General features: G+C 39.3%; 1 protein-coding gene across 6 annotated transcripts; it reads right to left on the bottom strand.

Annotated features, from left to right (window-relative positions):
• Window positions 1–2,360: 2,360 nt before the first annotated feature.
• Window positions 2,361–19,353, bottom strand: rasef (RAS and EF-hand domain containing). 6 transcript variants are annotated; one of them, XM_031856709.1, is made up of 18 exons: window positions 19,257–19,353; window positions 18,692–19,021; window positions 14,750–14,896; window positions 13,634–13,724; window positions 12,486–12,581; window positions 11,835–11,912; window positions 11,599–11,714; window positions 10,668–10,736; window positions 10,469–10,535; window positions 9,915–10,003; window positions 8,476–8,758; window positions 7,593–7,733; window positions 6,763–6,913; window positions 6,382–6,463; window positions 6,121–6,235; window positions 5,450–5,560; window positions 5,158–5,234; window positions 2,361–4,243 (listed from the first exon to the last, which is right to left on the bottom strand). In XM_031856709.1, exons 2-18 carry the CDS (start codon window positions 18,994–18,996, stop codon window positions 4,144–4,146), a joined length of 2,118 nt encoding a protein of 705 aa, XP_031712569.1. In that variant the 5' UTR covers window positions 18,997–19,021; window positions 19,257–19,353; the 3' UTR covers window positions 2,361–4,143. The 6 variants fall into 6 exon arrangements, 5 of the variants coding, with proteins under 5 accessions (XP_031712569.1, XP_031712567.1, XP_031712566.1 ...); XM_031856707.1 differs by having other exon boundaries at window positions 5,450–5,557; window positions 19,217–19,353; XM_031856706.1 differs by having other exon boundaries at window positions 19,217–19,353.
• Window positions 19,354–21,913: the final 2,560 nt, after the last annotated feature.

A 21,913-nucleotide genomic window follows, 5' to 3' on the forward strand; every position in this document is an offset into this window, starting at 1 on the left:
ACACACACACACACACACACACACACACACACACACACACACACACAGATATACACTCACACTGAAACTCACACACACAAAATAGAAACCTAATCAAAGTAATCTGTCAGATTAAGACCCATCATGAAACGGCCTCTAATCCACGCCCGTCCTTCCACAGAGTTAACAGAGCGGTCATTGAGATAAACAGAACTGAAGTCTGTTCCCTGTCATTACACTGAATCGCACGTTACACAAACAAAAATGTTTCTTATAACTGCTTTACTGTTTTATAACGGTTCTAGAGGTGCTGAGCAATGTCACATTTCTGGCTTTCTACTAAATAAGAAAGTAAAATTAAAATCAAACTGACATGCCGTGCTGGTATTTTAACAAACAAACGTATAAGGAACATTATTTTGAGAGCCCGTCAGTATATGTGTGTGAGCATTAAATATTAATGCTACAGGACTACAGTACAAGAAGGCAGTCTTGTATTACAGGAGGCTGCTGCCCTCTTGCCTGCTGAAGTGTAATAGCACACAGTGTCGTTAACCATCAGCTGGATTTACATGAACTCAGATAAACAGATGTTTACATCATTTTGGGGAGGTTAGGACTATTTACAGTAAGCTTTACATTAAGACAGAAAAATGACTTTAAAACAATATCAAGTGAAACATTACCCAATAAGGTGCCTCCCCAACACACACACACAGACACACACAGTATGAGCCAGACTGCCAGATATTGCTGAAAGGGTTTATGTCTTTGAGGACTTTGTCAAAACCAGACATGACAAACAATAGGACAGATATCCATCAGTTGCACCAGACGTGTGTTTGTGTGTATTAGGGGTGGATGTGTGGGTGCACTTGTGTGTGTCTGACGTGGAAGTCGATTTGGACAGACAGTGTGTCGTCACAGATGTCATCAGAGTGACCAGTGGTCCTGTTTTCTGACCTCTGACCTTTCCAGATGGTGACACCCCACTCCCTCCATCAGTCTGTGTGTGTGTGTGTAAAGGTTTGACAGATGTGCTTCAAAGGTTTGAATTAATTTAAGCTCTAAAAATTGTTATTTATCAACAGTTTGGAGAATCGTGGAATGAATGCAAGATGACATGTTTGTTATAATTCCACCGGACTCAGGATACAGCTCTTTTTCACTCCAACAACCCAAAAACATTGAGCGTAAAATATATAGCTTGAAAATGATGCTTGAGTTCATATGGAGCTCCATTTTCAAATCAAAACAGAACCTGCTCTCTCTCCTGTACACTGATATATTCATTACTGTCATTAACCTTTCTGCTACACAGTCCCCTTATCTAATTATCCCCCTGTTACTGCTGAACACACACAAAACACACACACACACACACACACACACTCACACACCATTCTCAGCTGCTACTCCCCACACACCCCATCCCCACCTCCACTACCCCACATGTTGTTTGACAAATGAGTGGTCTCGCCTCATCAAGCACACCACAATGTAAACAGATGGGAGGTGGAGACAAGGACCCGTGCCAGCTCTAAGCACACACGCGCGCGCGCACACACACACACACACACACACACACACACACACACACACACGCGCACACACACACACAGTGCAAAATCCCTAACATATGTTGCATTTATTCAAACAGCCATGCTCAGAAACACTTGCAGATGCTCAGGGAGTATGGCTAACAGGGGGGGGGGGTCTTTCAGAGAAGCAACCAATAAGAAATTACGTGATTCATTGATTTGTCTCCTCCTTTGTGCCTTTATAAAGGTGGTGCAGATTGATCGACAGATAGATAGACAGACAGACAGACTCTAAGGAGTCAGTTGTTCTTTTTTCCCGGTATCAAACTAGTGATCAGGGAAACTGCAGCCCGATCAGTGCCAAGTTTGAGGTCATTACAGCACAAATAACCTCCGATAGCCTATAATGTCCTATGGTTTCCTTGTGGCTATTTAGCAAATGTTATGTGGCTGGTAACGGGTCAACATAACATGCATAAAGATAAACTTAAACTTTATTTTAATCATCACATACATTAAATTAAAACTCAGCATTTAACCCATCCTAAGCATTTAGGAGCAGTAGGCTGCTGTAAAGCGCCGGGGAGCAACTCGGGGTTCAGTTTCTAGTTCAAGGACACTTGGACTTGCAGACAGGCTCTACCCGCCCCATAATAATCCCACAATACAAATTTTACTTTATACCTAAAGTGCATTTTGATAATGATAAGAAACGTAATTTGAGTATCAAGAAAGACTTTACATTGTTTATTTGCCATATTTTAGGTCAACACTGAAGCCTAGAAATTGTTCCACTTAGTTCTACGTCAACTGATCCTCACTCATGGGCTGAGAGTAATGTTTGTATCAAATGTCCTGATTGAATCTCCAAATAAAGATCTGATGTTTGTGATAACTTGTACAAATTGAGATCGAGATATCGACTTTGTTACAGTCTCTCCTAAACAACACTTGTACGTACAGCATGAGTGCCAGAAGTAATTATGTGAATACTGAAAAAAGGTAAAACACTGTTTTCTTTCTCACCTCTGCGCCAGTCACTGTGTGAAGTCGGTGTGGTTGTCAGATTGTCAGCCACAAAAAGTGTTGGCGGCTTATTTAACTCATTTGAATAGTTTCATTGGTAGGCGTCTTTTGTTTCTGTTTGTCTCTGCCATTCTTTTACCTCTTTTCCTTTCTTGTATCTGTTCTATTCACAATCTGAATTGAAGCTTGAAATGACAATTTGTCTGGAAATTTAATAAATTAAGTTTTAAAAACGCAGGAACCCAATTCCAACTAAAGAAATGTTTGGGGGTGAGAAGTTTCAGATGCTGTTTGAGCATCTGATTTGAAGCATGATGACACTTTTATACACTGCTGTTTAGCAGCTTGATCATTTTAGATTATTTCACGTTATTATTAAGAAATAACAATAATACATTTTATTACATTGGTAATGGCAATTTGCCAGGATAGCATTTACACATTTAAAAGGAATAACAGTCATGTACTGTATTTGAGATATACAAATGAGGGCTCTGCTTCCTGCCACATCACTTTTATGCTTACCTAATTTGAGTTAATTAATCATACCAGACAATAAAATGACAGAAGTTATCTAAAGCATTTGTGAAAATTGGGAATGATCTGCTATATGTTCAGCTCCAGTCATATAACTTGTATAACAGACAAGTAAAATGAAAAAAAAAGTAACACTGTCGGGTAATATAACAAAGATGGTGGATTGAGACGTTAGCAGGAAGTCTTTTACCGTACAATAACACATTGCACCCGGGTGCATTGTACATGAACAAAGATACGGCTCTTACTTTAAGTTTTCCCAAAATTCTTAGTGTCTCTATGTCGGCCATCGATGCAGTTTACTTGCAATATAGTTTGACATTCCGGGTGGCGTGAACAACAAACGCCTGCTTTCTTTTAGGGCATAAACAGGCTGCAGATCATTTCAAACCAGCACTGATGATAACAGAGCTCTGGCATAATCAGAGCTATTAACCACAGTTAATAGCATGACCAGATAAGAATCTCTTCTTCTTGGTCTTGTTTTCTCACCATCACAACATGCTAGAATCTGTCCTCACATGCTGGTATTTGTCAGTGTCACATTCTTATGTCACTTTATGAACACGCTCATATACCTGGCTTCACTTTCAAATCCTTCTCACACAGCTCACACATAGTCTTTCTCTTTTCATGATTTGCTTGGAGTATCTTCACAAGTGCCAGCAAACTGTGCAAATCATATGTTGAAGGAATTTACGCAAATATGTGTAATAGCATAATAAAAAATGAACATAACTTTCACATGGCAAGACGTTTGCACTGACTTAAACATTCATAGATTAACTCACAGTTCGACCCTGTAATACAGCTCAATATATCATGTATAAATAACCTTCAACGACAAGTTGTGATGTGAGAAGTTGCGAGTATTCTGCTGGGATCCCATGATCGTTGGCTAACTTAATCCACATGTTTACTTGTTTTGGTTGTTCACGACGATGATTTGTTCCTGTTGCTATACTGCTGCAGAGATTATGTCTCATTTCTGTTTTGGAAGTCTTTTTGCATTTGTAGTCCTTTAATCACCTGTGATGAGATCCAGCTCTGAGGAATTTGATCAGGAGCAGCAGGAGAAGTTCGGTTTCTTCCTTGGAGCGTCTAAGTTGGGCAGCGACTGATCACTTTTCTCATCAAATGCAGCCTGTTTGGTTACCTGCCTATGGGATGGAAAGAAAAGAGGAACAGGTGGAACAAGACATTTATGGAGGACAATCTCACACTAAAACATTACAGTATTTTACATTTACAGTAACTGAGAACTTTCTGTTGTTTTGAGTGTTATGTCAGTCCAAATAGAGAACTTGCTAATTCCATTCTAACGTGTGTATTTTGAGACCGATACAAAGGTTCCTTTTCTAGCTCTATGAGGCTGTATATCTATGAGTGGGTCCCTGTTTCGTATATCAACAGGTGGTAGCAATATGCCAAGATATGCTGCAATGCTCCAACCAACGCAGGGAAGAAGAATACTACTAGGAGGTTGACATGGATGGCAACAATGCAGAATTTAAAAGATTAAAAAATTCGTTTTTGCAAATGTTTTACAATAAAACATATTTGTTTGACCTCAAGGATACACAAAATGTGGTTTGGTGGGTAACACTGAATGTAAACACAACTTTTTGTTTATTTACAAGAAAACTCCACCGTGCACCTTTAACTCCCACGTTTATTTTCCTTTGCAGCAATAATTCTGGTCTTATTTTTACACACTAGAGGGCAGCAAATGTCACAAGTAGGAGCTTGGCATACAGAGCATTTGCTGTTCATAACTGCATTTAAGGTGGTCCTGATTCATTTTTTGGAATTTACCGGTAAAACAAAAGATTAGATGATGGTCAGAGATGGTGTACCTTCGTTTTTTTGGGGACTGGTGATTAATCTTTCTCTTGGCAGACATTTTAACTTAACATCAGCAATGTTCGATTTTAATGTCCCACTAAGCCATGCTAATTAGCCTGCACATACAACACAAGTGCCCTGGCCAGAACTAAATGGAAGACAATACTTATTTATCAATTGCACCTGTTTCTAACAACTAAAATGTCTGAATGAATCAGTTGTATCTCACCTGGCCAGATGCAGCACAGCCTCCAGGATGTTGGAGCCATCTTTGGCACTAGTTTCACAGAACAGAGTGTTGTATGTCTGTTGGGTGAATAAAGGAACTCATTCATTTTTAATCACATATTTATTTTGAGTGCCAGTCATCAACCTACAGCCAGCAAAAAATTGAGAGTTATGACTTTGATTGACATTTGGATCAAACTAGGATAACAGATGAGTTTGTAAGGCAGTGCACCAAATGTTCAGAGTTATTACGAGTATTGTAAAATAAATTGAAGGTGTATATTTGTCATTACCATGGCCAGTTTTTCTCCATAGCTGGTAGGAACACAGTTTGCTCGATCTTGTCTAAGATCACACTTATTACCCACGAGCATGATGGGAATATCCTCCTGGGACACATCCTGCTATGCAAACAAAAAGAAAAAAGATGGTAAAAACAGGAATAACTGAAAAGGAAAACAAAATATTGCAGAGTACCTAAATATTGTAAACTGCTGTATTGTTGTACATGTTTTGCAGCATGTTGATAACAGAATTTATGTACTGAAGGAATTTGAAAAAAACGGAAACAATTGGTTTGACGTTAAGCACCACAGAGAGCACATTATATCAGAAAACACATGACATACACGTAAAGCATGCATATATCAAAAGTCACATAAATGTCAGCATGCCCAGAGTATAACAGCAGAGCACGGTTCAAACAATGTACATCCAACACTTACATATCTGTTGCATGTAAAAAGAGAGACAAAAAAGCAAGATCACTTAGTTTGATATTCAAATGAGCATGTGACACACTTTTGCTTTTTTACCATATGATAGCACGAACGCTGCCAATACAAATTGTAATTACAGAACAGTGGCTGGATTTCACCGTCACTATATTCTGCTGAGGTTTGGAACTTCTTTGCTAAATACAAACAATGTCAGTCAGCAACTTTTGAGAAGAGTGCTGAATTACCTCGATCGTGTCCACCCACTCTCGAACATTAAGAAAGGTCTTCTCACAGGTGACGTCGTACAGCAGCAACACACCATCCGCACGGCGGAAATACGACTTTGCAATGCTGCGAAACCTGAGATGAAGGGGAGAACATGATCGAAGATACAGACAAAAATATATGACCCTTATTATACGTATTGGTTGTGATAGGATAAATACAGTATGTCCTTATGCAATGTTGTGTGTGTAGTTTAGTTTAACGTTCACACCAACACACACCTCTCTTGTCCTGCAGTGTCCCATAGTTGTAGTAAAACAGGCTCTCCATCCACAACTAGAGTCTTCATCTGGAAATCCACTCCTGAACACACAAAGGAGACACAAGCAACATGACACCCTACTAAGCTGGTAAAAAAAGAGAGAAAAGACACATCTTACTCAGTAGTCTCAGCCTTGCTCAGGGACGGTGCCTGATCAGATTAACTATATATTTACTGAAGCTATGACTTCATGCCTCATATGCAGAAATGTATTATTAGTCAGTCTTGGTGAACAGTTGTTGCCTTGACTTGACAGGTAAAGGAAGAGAGAACAAGACAATAAAGCTTGTTAAACCAACATAAGATCGGCAAACAGTTGGCTTTAGTTCTTTCAACTAACCCAGTGTAGCGCTGGAGTTTAATTTGAATTCGTTCTTGCAGAGGCGAAGCAGGAAACTGGACTTTCCCACAGCAGCATCTCCAGCCAACACAATCCTGTAGGCCTTATCTGATGTCATGTAGCCCAGGTCCTTGCTGTCCTTGTCCTCCTTCTGGAGAGGGGACAGAGAGGCAGAGTGAGGCATGCAACACTGTGGTAACTTAACTGCAATTGTATTCTGCACATTTTCTTCATGTTAAATATATTTTATCCTCTATTTTGCAATTGTTGCTTTTCTTATTTGTATCTCTGTCCATCATCAGCTCTCTTCAGGGATAGAGAAGATACATTTATGGCTCATACATACACACAACAAACTCTTAAGCCCCACTAGCAACAACTACAGATTGTACACAATGTTAAAGTGTTTTGTTAAGAAAAGGACACACTGATGAGTTTGATGAACTTGTTGTCATACAAGTGGTGGAGCTAAAACTGTAAAGTTTGTCCTGAAACAAAATTGTCAAATCCAGCTATTTCCAGATACTCCAGATTCATCTTCATCTTCTTGAATATCTGCAGCAAAGTTTATGAAAATCTGGCCATTCATTTTCAAAATACAAAAGGAAAGTTTGACATGATGGTAGCTCTAGACATATAAACATTGTAATGACCATGAATATCAATACCAAATCAGGATTCTGGCCAGTAGCTGTCAAATACATTTTCAACAATCCTGTGAGCTTTCTTCCTCCTTCTGTCTGCCTCAGGTTGTGGTGGCAGAACACATCCCTCCTTCCTATCTTCTACAGGATAACCTCCCTCTCTTTCTTATCTTCTGTCTCTCTTACCTGAACACTGATGGCACTCAGGGCTTTTCGTGTAGTTGGGGCTGGGGTTTTGGTCACACTAATGGATTCAGATGGCTTCCAGTCCAAAACTGAGCTGCTGTCTGACCAAAATGATGACTCACTGTCCTGAGTCTCTGCTGGCTGTGATGTAGGCACACAATAGCAGTCATTAATACAACAATGTACTCACACGCATAATTCACATATTATTACTAACTTCTTTACAACGTTACAACCTGTACAGCTGTAAACATGAGAAAGTTGCTGAAAGTCACGTTTTCAATTTGTTAAATACTTTAGTTTATGACCAAATACCTGCAAATTAGCCTCAGCTGTAATTTGTGTTAGTGCTACTTAGTAGAACTACAAAGATGAATCGATAAATTGTCGACTATTAAATTCATCTGCAACTACTTTGATAATCAATGAGTAATTGTTGTTTTTCGAAGTGAAATTTCTTTCAACTTTTAAAATGCGAATATATTCTGGTTTATGTACTCCTCTGTGACAGTAAACAAAAAAATCTTTGAGTTGTAGACAAAACAAGACGTTTCAAGATGTCCTCTTGGGCTTTGGGAAACACTGAACATCATTCCTGACATTTAATAGACCAAACAATTTATCGTCAAATAGAGAAAATAATCGACAGATTAATTGACAGTGAAAATAAGCATTAGTTGCAGCCCTACTACTTAGCAAACGTTAGCATGCTCAAACAGTAAGACGGTGTCGTGGTAAACATTACACCTGCATCAGCATGTCAGCGTTGTCATTGTAAGCATGTTGCTATGATGATGATTGTAGACTCTTAGACTTGTTCAAACAAATATTGCATTGCTGCAGTATCGATGGGCATGTACACTTGTGTCACTTATTGTCTCACCTCAGTATCAGAGTTCTCTCCCGTCACGCTATCCTTGTTGTCATTCTCCCCTTTCTTCTTCTCCCTCTCTTCCTCTTCCTCTTCTTCTTGACCTTTGGCGTCCTGCTCTGAATCGTAGCCTCCGTGGGAACCTCTGAGTGTCGACAGGCCGCTGTCCATGTAGACCTCAGGTAGGCTGTCCTCCTCGCACTCACTGCTGTTTCTGCGCTTCAGGCCTGGGTCACACATGGCCAAGGCCAGACTGTCACAGCTGGGTCGGCGGCTGTACATAGGCTGGGAGAACCTGAGGAGGAGGTCAGGAAAGAATTTGTGACACAAAACACAAGGTTTAGCAAAATTACAAAGAGACCTATCCCTAGTGGTATCCAGCCACTCAGATAGTTTTCATTTTCCTCTGCCTAAGTTTTGCGATATCTGTCTGAGAGTTCTGCCGTGGTCCCAGCATAATGGTGGATAACAGTTTGGACACATTGGTCCACGGACATACAACATTTTTACTATTTCTTCAGTATAAAGTGGTCAACCACATATTACCTCCATGGATTTGTTGTGGGAGCAGAAATCTGAGAGACGATTGTGTTCAAATTTGGCCAAAAACACAACTACCTGCTATCATGGTGACCTTTTTGCCAAAGATGAATACCACATAACCACAATGTCCCAAGTTCAAACCCAGCCAGGGATCTTTGCTGTACACCTCTGACCCCTCACTGTATGCTGATGAATAAAGACTAAAATAAAGACTAAATGGTATTCAGGAGATAACCCTGCTAACTCAGTGGCTAACCATGCTACAGGGCTGGGCCAGCAAGCCCTGGGATACAAGTCGGGGTTTGCCCACTTTGAAATGTGCCCCAACTGTGCCGGTGTGAAAGCTGTCTAAGCCCAGGTCTAAGCCTAAGGGCAGTGTGGGTAGCCTATACAATGTTTGTAAATTGCATCATGTAACACCTTTACTGCTAATGCTAAAATACTTCATTGCAGTTGCAGTTCCACCTCTTATTAAGATGTCATTATTCATATGCAATTCATATCATCCTCCCTTACCACATTGAGACGAAACCTTACCCCTAAACCCCTCAACACCACAGAATCATGTGGTTCAGCTTCAAAAATATTTCTCAGCACATTCAACATTTACTTTATTACTATGTAAAAAGCTGCTAACCATTTATTTATCTTAAATCCTAACATTGAACTTCTGTCCTCCATGAAACTGAAAATGAACTGTAAGTGCTCAAAAATCCAGTTTCTCAAAGGATTCATTTAAATGCTTTAGGACTAATAATATAATAACATATATAGTGTACTGTATACACACTAAGAGTAAGAGTAGCACTCACCCGAAGTGCAGAAGGTATGCTGATATTAAAACACATATAAAGTTAGACTAGACTTCTAAACAATTCTTAACCATCTGCATTGTTTGCAGGTCTTACCGATCCATTAGTGCATAAGGTGATGTGTAGCAGATGCTTTTACTTCTGCTTCTGTCCCTTATGTCTCCTGGTGATCCAGCGTTACTAGACTGTAACACAACAACAATTAAATGTTAGGTTGCCATCATTTCATGGCTGCCTAAAATTGACAAATAGTGTTAATACTGTGATGGTTTTGCTGAACAATGTAACACACAAACTCTGTTACTGTTCTCTCTTTCTTACTGTGAAAAATGTAAAATGCATCACCAAACATACAATCAGCAGAGAGAGCTGGAGTAAAACCTGATTAATCAATTTTGATGATGAGCTCTATTAGACTGCAATTCAACTTGTATGTCTTTTAGATTGTAAAAAAGATTGAAGCTCAACTCAAAGCAACAAAAGCCACAAATAAATCCTGTCAAATGACCCAAAAGTAAACTGACTATTTATATAAAGAAGCATCAGAATCCCAAGTTTATATGGAGTCTACCGATGAAATAACTTCAGTCACTTTCAAACTGAACTAGTTTTGAGTTTTGGTTATTCTTGTATTAACTGTGCAGCTTTACCCTGTTGGTCCTCTCCAAGGCAGTCCTCAGACCATCGTTGCTGTCGTGCAGCTTCCTGTTGGCTGTCCTATCCACACAGAAGGAGAGATCATCATTATTTTTCTTCCTTGAGTCCAAGTTATTTCTGAGTACAGCAAGATCTCGTCCCGTCTCTAGTAGAAGACCTCTCATACATACAAATATTAGTTGTCTGACTTACTGCAGAATCTCGATCTGGCTCTCCAGGATGTCTCGCTCATCAGAGAAGTGTGTCATGAGCTCCTCGTCGCTGCAGCAAAACACCAACAATTGTTAATTGTTATGAATACAAGCCACAAGAGCAATCACAGTTATTACAACCTGACTTAGTGCCAGTGGAAATCTCTTTTTAGTGACACAAGGGACATCCTAAACACAACATGGCCACTACACAATTTTCACATCAGATCTACTGATTAACTCAAAGACATTACACCTAATTTATGATTGATATGAGACACCTCAAAGGAGGAGGAGGCGGAGTATCGTCCTGGTGGTGGCCCTGTTGTTTCTGTTGCTAAGTAACGCTTATGAAGAAGTCATTGTGTGTGTGTGCAGTCACTCCAGGATATCCTGTTTCAGCTGTGACAAAATGAATACACCCCCCCCAGGAACGAATGCACCTTCAGAGGAATGGTGGTCATTCTCTGTTGCTAAACAGTGGGGCTTTCTACGTGTGAGGGAGAACAATATTTGTTACTCTCGGGTTTACAAAAACCTTCAAGAGACGTGAGAAAAAGGAGAGAAAACCTGTTCTGCAGCCCAGTAATCGTAGGTTTAGTCTCTCAGAGTTTAAACTGGAAGCAAAGAGTGTGTTTGCATGTAGACAGAGGTAGTCTTATTAAATAATCGCGTTTCCTTCTCACTGTGAGAAATAAAAAATGCATCCTAATGTATGATCAGCAGAGACAGAGATGCCAAGGCCTATTCAGCTGCGCTTCACCTTCAACGTCTCGCAAAAGACTGCAAAAAGGACTGAAACTCAACTCAACATGAGTCAAGATAAATCCAGTCGAATGACGCAAACTGAAAGTTAAAGAAATGAAACATATACAGATGAACACACAGCATACATAAGGGAACAAACGCAGATCAAACCCTAATAAGATCACCGTTCAGAGTTGATGCTTTGATCGGTCAGCTCCGTCTTCAGCGAGTCCATCTCACTGCACAGACAGGCAACTTTAGTCTGAGACTTCATCAGCTCCTGTTTTAACTTCTGGTTCTCCTGCAGAAAGAAAGAGTCTGAGTGGGTTGTAAAGTAGGAACTGAGAGAAAAAAGTAAGAAACCTGCCAGATACAAACTTCCCTGACATTTATCAATGAGTGGAGGAACATTCAGTCTCACCAGTAGTAGCTCATTGATCTTCTTCCTCAACGCTGGACTCTCGTCTTTCACAGTGATGTTCTTGTACTTCTCTTCTATCTGATGAACGAGTTCACATATTTAAGATTAAGGTTATTTGACTTGAGTCCAGCTGACATTTGTGTTTTCATGAGTGAAAGAGTAAATCAGTCTTGGTTCAGCTTCTTGTGAATGCAGTCAGTGTGACTCTATTTCCCACTAAACAGAAGCGTGTCTTTCTCAAACATGCACATTACACTTAACTTTTAAGATGCGTTTGCATCCAAATCTGTGAAATGCGAGCTTCTCTGCAGCAGTGCAGTCCATATGAAGCCTGAGCCCTCATGACAGGATAGTACAACACTGCAGCACTGTATTTTTTGACACGCTTGTTCATTAAGACTTTCCTCTGACGTTAGTAATGTGTAGCTTAAAGTTTTGCAGACATATCTCTTATCTGACATTTTATTCTGATAGTTAAACTAAGTAAGATAGTAAATCATTTGTTTAAACAGTTGATACCACGCAGTCATTGCTTATTATCGTCATGCGATACGTAACAATGAGCAGAATCTTGTATGAGGGCTCTGACCTACAGCGTTGAAGGTGTTTTGGAGTGAAAATGAAGTGCAGTCAAAGAGGTGAAACATTTACCATCTGCATGGTCTGGATCTTACACTGCAGCTCACACACTTCAGTTTCATAACTTCTCCGTAACTCACTCAATGCGGCCTCTGTTTTCCTTTTCTCCTTCAAAGACACAAACGAACGCAAAAAACAAACAAACATAGATCAAATAATTAATTGCATTAAGATAGCAGTTAATGAAAGTTTGCATCTGTGACACATTAATCTGTGACTATTTTAGGGGAAGGTTTTGAACCAATGACGGAGGCCGATATCAGCAGCCGTGTATCTACAGATTCTAAAAATAACGACCTCTCTTAAAGGAGTCAGAACATGAAGAAAGAGCATGCACAAAACACAAAACAAACAGCAGCTCCCAAGTTGGTGAAAAGTACACTTACATAAGTTTATGCACACAGCACTTATGTTCCCGCACAAGCTTTAAAGAAACGTCAGGGCCAAAGATAAGATTAAATGAATACAAGTTAAATAAAGCACACGGTCTGATGCCTGACCCAGCAAGTGATCTGTACTGTTCTGTCGCCAAGTCAGCCGTTTTCACTTTTCATCTGATGTCATGGAAAGCTAAATATTGTTATCGAATCTTTATCATTTCACCCACCACACAGTTTCACCAGATTCCAGCTTTCATAAATCTCTCAATCCAGTCGTTTAGAATCCGTGAAAAAGATTGAAAACAAAGGCTAACAAGACAGAACGACTTTAATTAAAGAATTAAAAAGCTCCTGTTCCAGTAATATATGCCTGCCTCATTATTGACAGTTGTCAGCAGCACACAATGACAGAAGTTCATCATATTCATCCACACATCACCAAACCCATGTCATCACAAATAACCCTAGACACATCACATTAAACGCTGGCGGCTAAAGCATAATCCAGCGCCGCCATCTTTCTACTGTTTCATATCTGGGATCCACAGTGTTGTGAAATCCAGCTGATCAGCAGGCGTGTCTGTGTTTGGATGAGTAATCTGATATTCAACCGCCTACGTTTGTTTGATATGAGGGAAGAGCTGAACAAACGCATCCTGCTTATCGCTTTTGTCTACTCAAAGTCCAGAGAAACAAACACATGAGGCAGGACTATTAAAACATGCTCAGCGAGTGATGGTTTGGGGTTTTAGGGGTTTTTATGTCTGAGTTTTGTCCCACCTGCTCTCGTGTTTTTTTCTCAGCAACATGAATGCGCTGGTCCATATCATCTTCCATTTCACTGAGCTGCATAGATGCCTGGTCCTGCGCTCTGCAAAACAATAACAGGATAACTTCACCATCCATCCATTAAATATAATTAAACAATCCCCAATTAATACGTCATCTACTGGTAGCTCATCAGATTACTGAAAGCTGCAGCCCCAACAAGACCCCGATATTTGATTTTATGAAGATCAGATCACTGATGATGATATCGTGGATTTTTTTTAAACCAAATGGGTTTTTTTTTTTATCATTAAATGTTTGCTCGGGCTACTCAACAATGTGGGGGTGTTGTCTTAATCTATACATAGACTCAAAATCAGAACGGTTTATTGCCATGTCGGTTACACATACAAGGAATTTGACCCTGAAAATTGTGCATAACAATAAACAATGAACACAATGCAATAATCAAGACATCATTCTAAAATATGGTAAACAAACAAACAGATAACAGTACGTGAAAACAAGTATATTATAAAAGTGGCATGTGTATTTTAATCAATTTAACCTGGTTGCCACGTAATTTCCTGCTGCTAAATTACGATAATAATGAGATGCTGGTCACTATTCCTGCTCGACATCAAGAATCTTGGTGTTGCATTTGATCCTATAGTTAATCAACGCATTAAAAAAATCACCAAGACCGTGGAGTTGATTTAATGGAGAAATACGTTTTCTGCAAGACACTGGCGATGCACAAAGATCAACAGGCAGATGAGCCTGCAGCATGCAGTTATACAGTGTTAGCATTTTTATTCCATAACAGTAGACATAAGGAAGTTATCATTTTTAGACATTCTCATTTTTTTGCAGTCCCATTGTCAACAAGAGGTAATTCTCTTATATATCCATACCTCATCAAATGTGATTACAGTTACTTAAATAGCAGCTTGTCCTTTACCAAACAGTTTTAAACTGATAAAGAGAAGAAAATCAGAAATGAGACTCCACAATTCAGTTTCACAATGTCAAATAAAAATCTTCATTTCACTCAATTTGAAGCATGCAAGTGAGTGTTTGTATATATGTGTGTGTGTGTGTGTGTGTGTGTGTGTGTGTTTTCCCCACCGTTTGATGGCGAGGGCCAGGCTCTCCATCTCTGAGTTCTGCTGTTTGATCTCTTTAGTGAAGTTTATGATGACCTTCTCAAACTGATTTATCAGTCTGGGCTCAGTCAGACTGATGTTCTGGTACAACATAGCTGCTTGTTCATTCCTGGAAGACATTTAGGATTGAACATCAGACACAGTAATGTTTCCCCCAACAATATTTTAGGATTTTAAAGAGTTTAACAATCCTGGTTGTTCTGTTTCATACAGAACCTGAACATCAGTGAACAGCGATTTAAAAAAAAAATGTTGTTTGACAATGCTTTGTCAGATTTAAAATTTTAGCTAAGCTTGGCACAAAGACTGGAAACGGGGAAACAGCTAGCCTTCCTCTGTCCGGAGGTAACAGAATCCCCCTACCAGCACCTCTAAAGCTCCCTAATTACTAATTGACCCGTTTATATCTTGTTTGTTTAATAGGTTGGACTATTTATTGGCTGGGACTAGTTGACAGGCAACCATTGGAGACTCTAGGAAGTTACCAGTCCCAGTCAACAAATAGTCCCGTTTTTTAATTGTTGTTTGCCTTGTTACTCATTATCATGTGTTAACTTGTTGATATGTTGTTGTATCAGATTTGCTGTTTCAGTAATTGTTGTGCAGTTGATAGAACAGTGTGATAGACTTTTCTTTGGAACTTTAATTTGTCAACATACTAATAATCTTAGTTACTGGTATTACCTAGAGACGCATGTTTAGCATGTTACCTGTAAAGCTGTAAGTGAGATTATTGCAATACTTGAGCAATTATATTTATTTCCTGTTATTTCCAGACCCATCTGAAATGTAACCCAGTGTGATATCAGGAATAAAATCATTTCCCTCACTCTTTGACTAGAGCCATTTCAAAATGTCGCCAACCCAGACCCAGAGTTCCCCGAGGTCTCCCTCCTCAACAAGCTATTTCCCAAAATGATAAAGTAAAACCTTTTAAAAATGACAACCTTAAAGCAAATGGGTGTTCCTTGGTATCGTGCATATTTAGTTTGGTCGATTGAGTTTCTTGAAAGCCCAAGAAGATCTAACTTTTATGTTGAGTCTACAACCATGTCCTCATCGTCCAATACACAAAAGATGCAGAGCTAAAAATAGACCAAACAAATAACTTCATAGATATTTCTGATAAACACTTCAATTAATTATTCACCAGAGTTCCCCAGACAATACCATACAGACACCATAAGGATGTGTCCAGGTAAAGCCTAATCACACACTTAACTCTATGCTTATAATCCGAACTGAAATAATTGTATTGATACAGCGATGAAGCGTCCTGCGTCACAGCACAGTAGTAAATGTGCCTTACATAAGTCTACAGTGTGTTTGCCTTCTGACAGGGCGGACTGGTTGTTATGCTAAAGCATATAGACACTGCTGCCTGTCTGTAAATTACTCAGACACACAGTGCGCTGCAACATCATACAGTGTTAAACACAAAGTGATTGTAACAGAAACACACACAAACAAGCACGGAAAGTTGAACATAGAAACTTTTGTTAGGTTGTAGTTGATTTGATCATTTGTTCAGGATTGTTGTTTAAGTCGTATAAACAGCTCTACATCCGAGAAAATCGTGACCATAATGTTATGCACACAGAAAGTGCAAGTGTTTTGTTTGGGTTATTCGTTACAGGATTAGAATCACAGACATTCAAAGAAATTGGACAGAAATAAGTCAAGTGACTCAAATATTGCAATTAAACTCACTGTGCAAAATCTTGACTTGTTTTTCTATGTTTCCTATTTGCATTTACTTCAAGAATCTCTCCTGAATTCAACAAAAACGTAACTACTTGTTCCTCTTTGGGTTTGGGAGGTGCCTATTATCATAAAGCCAGAATACAGAAATACATAAAATGGATATTTAGCGATTCTTTAACACACTCAAAAGCCTGAATCCTAATTCAGACTCTGAAACGGCTGCGTGATTTGGTGCTTATGACCTAAAAACATTATGTCCATGCTTACAAAACATGCTGTAATCGGATTTGTAAGGGGATTTCTCAAAAGGAATATTTCTGGAGCATTTAAAATAGAGGACATCTTGTCCACAGGAGCCGTTTTATTGTGCACAGCTGAATAAAAGTCCCTGCCTCAATCAGCTGAGAGATTCTTACATCAGCAAGAGCAGCAATACAAGTATTAATTGGAATGTAATCGATTTTTTCCTCTTTCCAATCTCATAGTCACGCAAAATGTTCTTTTCATTTCCAAAATGGAAAACAGAGACATTTGTCTGAAGTGAGCTGTTTTCCAACGTGGCATTACTCAGCTGACTGCTGTAACAGTGATTGCAACAGCTTGAAGATGAAAGAGTGTATTTAGCAGACAAAACCACTGTGACAATCAATGTCCCAATGCCACAGCAGCACAGCAGCACGAGGGCGAGTCAATGCAAGGCCTGAAGGACTGACTGAATGAGACTTTAATTGCATCATAATTGAATTAGATGTTAGATTAGATTCATTAGAAATGACTTTAATATTCATCAGTCAGTCACATAGACACCAAACCTTATATCTGAGTCACAACTGCTTCTGAACATGTTCATCCTTTTCCATTCATACAAAGATTCAGGAGTCCTGATTGGAGAAAAGGTCTCAACGGAGAAAACGTGTAAAGGGTTAAAGTGTACCAGCGGTTCTTTATTGTACTAAGCAGTACTTCATTGCAAATAGAATCATATTGTGATTAAAGCATTAGTTTGTGTTTAAATGAATGACCCTGAGCAAACTAGAGTTAAAAAACTACATTATTGTTATTATTATTATTATTATTATTGTTATGTTTTTGTTTGGCATGATAACATCTTTAATAGTAGAATACAGCTCATCAATGTTGGTTGTTTAATATGCGACTCTCGAAACATTTGCCACAGTGCAATATTTTTTGATATTGGAAAAATATTCATTATGTCCTTACATTGACTTCAGCTATATCACTCAGCTCTAATACTTAGACTTTGTGGTACCATCCAAAATATATTGTAAACAGTAAAACAAATTCCTATATTAGTTTTAGTGGAAAAAGTCTCACAAGGATTGATGTTCAGAAATGAAGTTCATCATGAGAGACTTCTTTACTGACTTCTGAGAGGAAAACGGTGTTGTAATATGTTACAACAACAAAATGTCACTTAGCTGGGCCAATTGTGATGATAATATAATTTAGTGAGCATTAGTTATTGTGAGCAAGAGCACAGTTTCACAATTATATAGGTTTTTACCGCATCCTCCTGAAGGACTCGGTCTATTAAATTAACAGATGTATAACCATTTACCAATAAAGATATTGTTTAAAACATGCATTTCATTATTCCCATTATTGATACTACTATTGTCAATTCATTGTTTGATCTACAAAATGTCATAAAATGATGGAAAATGTCCATCATAGTTTCCAATCCTCTCAGTTAAGAAGCTATTGGGTAGAATAATGTTTGGCAAATTTGCCTGAAAAAAGATCTCAAACATTTATTATCAAAATAGTTGCCAATAATTTTTTTTCTAATGACTAATCATTTAACACGTTTTAACTATTGATCACCTGCAGGTTTCACTCTCCACACATCCACTTGTTTGTTGGAAGCTGAGTAACAGATCTCATACAGACGCTTAAGATCAACATATACAACACAGTCACTGTTTTCTGAGCCAGAACATGTTATTCAAATAGCATGGCTGCAGGTGTTAGACAAGTGGTTTGACCGGTTTTAATATTTGGATTTCTCTTTAATATTTAATTTGTGAATTTCCCTGTCCATGATGTCTCACCGTCACATTTACTTAATAACCTACAGTGCGCTCACTGTTGAGCACATTCATATCATCTAAATAATTTCCATATTTTAAAGACATCCACCGACTCCCTGACCGGCCAGGGGACGGGTGTGCGCTCTCACCGCGGGATGAACTTGGCCTGCTCTCCCAGTCTCATCTCGAAGTTCTCCCAGGCGGCGGACACCTCTCCTCCGTCCGACTCCATGTCCTGTCCGTAGCGTTCGTGGAAGCCGCTGATGAACTCTAGCAGGGTGACGGTCCCGTCGTTGTCGACGTCTAGTCGGTCAAATATCCGGTCCGCCTCGGCCGCGGACACCTGCAGCTCCGCACAGATGGTGAGAAACTCGTTTCTCTCGATCCGCCCCGAGTTGTCCGCGTCGTAGGCATTGAAGAGGGTGCGCAGCCGGTCCTGCTCCTCTGCGCTCATACCCTCGATGGAGGGAAGTGGCTCGCTGGAAAAAAAGAAGGCGTTTCAGTGAAATAATGAGACCTGGACGAGCAAACCCAGAAACCTTACATAACCGCGGACGTTTTATTCCAATAACTCCCAACTTCGAGACTTCTTCGCGCTTATCCAAACATCGCGACAGCTGTTACGCATTGACAAATTGTCTGATCGAGGTTAATCCATTTTAAACCATTCATACCGCTCACACATGGATGCGTCGGCTGCTATATTGTCTTCACCAAATAATTCCCCGGTTTGTTTCAGTAGTCAGCTGGAGGGACAGAAAAGAGAAAAGCCGCTGTGTCTGACTCAGGTAACGCGCCAGCCATCAGTCCCTTTGTGCAATGTGTGTGTACGTGTGTGTGTGTGCGTGTGTGTTCACTCCTCTCTTACCTCAACAATAGAGGAGGTCTGGGCTTCAGGCCAAATGAAAGAGCTTTCATTGTGGAGAAAGGTTAATAGTCTGTAATGTTGTTGAATAAACTTTAGAAATGATCGAACCAGAGATTATTCAATTTGTAGGATATGATATCCAAAACACACAAGATAAATACATAATAAAATACACCTGAGATGGATAAACATTGACACACAATATGCTGTAGGCTACTCCATGCCATTTTATTTGTAAAACTTATTCAAATCAATGTCATTACTTTAGTTTTTGTTTTAATGAATGATTTACTTAAAACAATAATAATTAGATTACATAACATGGAGCTCAAAAGTCAGACAAATAAAAACAAGGCAAGTTTATTTGTATAGCACATTTCAACAACAAGGTAATTCAAAGTGCTTCACATAAAACCATTCAAAGCATCAAAACATAAGGCAAAAGTAAAGGAGATTTAAAAACAATTGAGAACATTCATTAAAACACTAAAAAAAAAAAAAAAAAAAAAAAATCTGTTTTATCACTACAGTTTTATCACATTGCGGGACTCTAACCCGGTCTCTCTGAGGTCTTATTTAGCATGGGACTCCAACCCTGCCTCGGGACTCTAACCCGGACAATTGGACGCGGGACTCTAACCCCGTCTAGAAGCGGTTAACGCGGGGTTAATAAAGACAAACTTACAACATGGATGCATGTATACATTTCAACAGGTGTTCTATCACTTGACTGTCTGTTATTACTTAATGTGTATATCACATTAATAAATAATGTTAAGAAAACTTCAGGGCCGGATTAACCCTGGAGGTCAAAAGTGAGCTGTGGTCCCCCGTTCAGCCACCCTCAAGATCAGCTAAAAAATGTCACCATAAGCTCTTTCCCTCTCAGTGAATGAGGTGGAGTGCATCTGTTTATCTGTGCTTTAGAACGTAGCCGCCGTGAAACAATCGGAAAATGATGTTTCATTCTTCTGATTCACGGCTTTGTTCTCACAAACAACGGTCCCTCTCTTCATCCTCTCTGTAGCTCGCTTTACCAGTGCTGCGCTCCTCTCCCTCTCTCTCGCTCGCTCGTTGACCCTCAGAGGAGAGGAGGGGCGAATTTTGAATGCATGTCTTTACAAAACAGCAACCCACAGTGTGACTATATAAATTCCATGAAAAGAAAGGCCTGTACATTTTTGCACACTACACTTTCAACACGTTTTTGAAAACATACATTTGACTGTGATATCTCACCTGGATATGACATGTTCCTTGTTGTTTGAAAACTCTTCCTCATTTCCTGATGCATTCTCTTCCTCTGGTTCGCTGTCATCTTCTTCTACCTGCTTCCGATCTTTGAAGCCACTGATGAACTCCTCTAAATTCACCGTGCCGTCGTTGTCGACGTCCAGGCGGTTGAATATGCCGTCTGCTTCTCGGGACGGGACATGGAGCTCCAGACAAATAGTAGAGAACTTATGTTTTTCAATCCGCCCTGAATGATCCACATCGTAGGCGTGAAAGAGTGAACTCAGGAGGTTTTCTTGTTCCTTGCCCATGCCCCCTGTTGATGCCATAGTTTTGCTTTAAATATCTTTGTTATTGTGGCTTTAGAAAAATAGGAAATGTGCTAACTGTACGGCAAAGTCAAATAATCAAATTTTAAATTGCTCTTCCTTTTGGTGAGATGGTTGGAAGCCCAGCTGTTAGGAGGGAGCAAGTAAAACTATTTGCTCCATGTTTGGGAAAACCATATCATTGAAAGACTGAAGGATTGGTCTGAATCCTCACTTTTATATCCTCCCTCCTCCTCAATCTTTTTTCTTTTTTGACACATGGATACTCCTGATAAAACCACATTTTTCGAACCTTCAACATTGCATCACAAATGTTGTTAAAGCCGTGACTGGCATCAAAGTGAAAGAATGCCTCAAGGCACGACAACAAGAGGAAAATAAGAGTGTCCAGGATATTTTTTTTTTCATTCCAAACAGATTAAAAAGTGAATATCATCGTACAAAAATATGACATTTGTTACTTTTGCTTCATTTGTATATCATGTTTGCCAATGACTGCGTATTGTGCAAATGTTTCTAATTTTAAATGTTTGTGAAAGAGTCCACTATTCCTTTCAAAGGGACATAGCAGTAAAAGATCTGTTGAAGAAGTTTGTCTAATGAGCCATGGTAAAGATAACAAGTTAATGACTCTGATCAAAACTAGAGGTAACCCTTTCAAAGATTCTAACAGGGCTGGATTATATTGAGATGAAACACTCCATGCCCTGCAGGAAATGAAACCTTAGGGTTGGTGGGGAGAAATGTGTCTTCAAACACACAGTTTAACACTTACAGATAACTTCAAATGCATTTTATCCATCTCTGAACATAAGTCGTAATCCTCCTTGAGACCCAGCAGGCCTCAATTACATTTTACTGAAATATCCCTGGAATAAATGCAATAAAAGTAAATATGTTAGTCTCTTTATTTGGATCCTTTTCAAGATGATCTACTATTA

Source organism: Anarrhichthys ocellatus, unplaced genomic scaffold, assembly GCF_004355925.1.
Source record: "Anarrhichthys ocellatus isolate YVR2014 unplaced genomic scaffold, GSC_Weel_1.0 scaffold17, whole genome shotgun sequence".
In the NCBI taxonomy this organism is placed as follows: Eukaryota; Metazoa; Chordata; class Actinopteri; order Perciformes; family Anarhichadidae; genus Anarrhichthys; species Anarrhichthys ocellatus.

What these genes read in the sequence shown, in the direction of transcription:
- rasef (XM_031856706.1), bottom strand. An exon ending in CTGGCCCTCGCCATCAAACG is followed by an intron (nt 13,725 to 14,749) that starts GTGGGGAAAACA and finishes ATTGTTTTGCAG; the next exon opens with AGCGCAGGACCAGGCATCTA. An exon ending in AGATCAATGAGCTACTACTG is followed by an intron (nt 11,715 to 11,834) that starts GTGAGACTGAAT and finishes TTCTTTCTGCAG; the next exon opens with GAGAACCAGAAGTTAAAACA.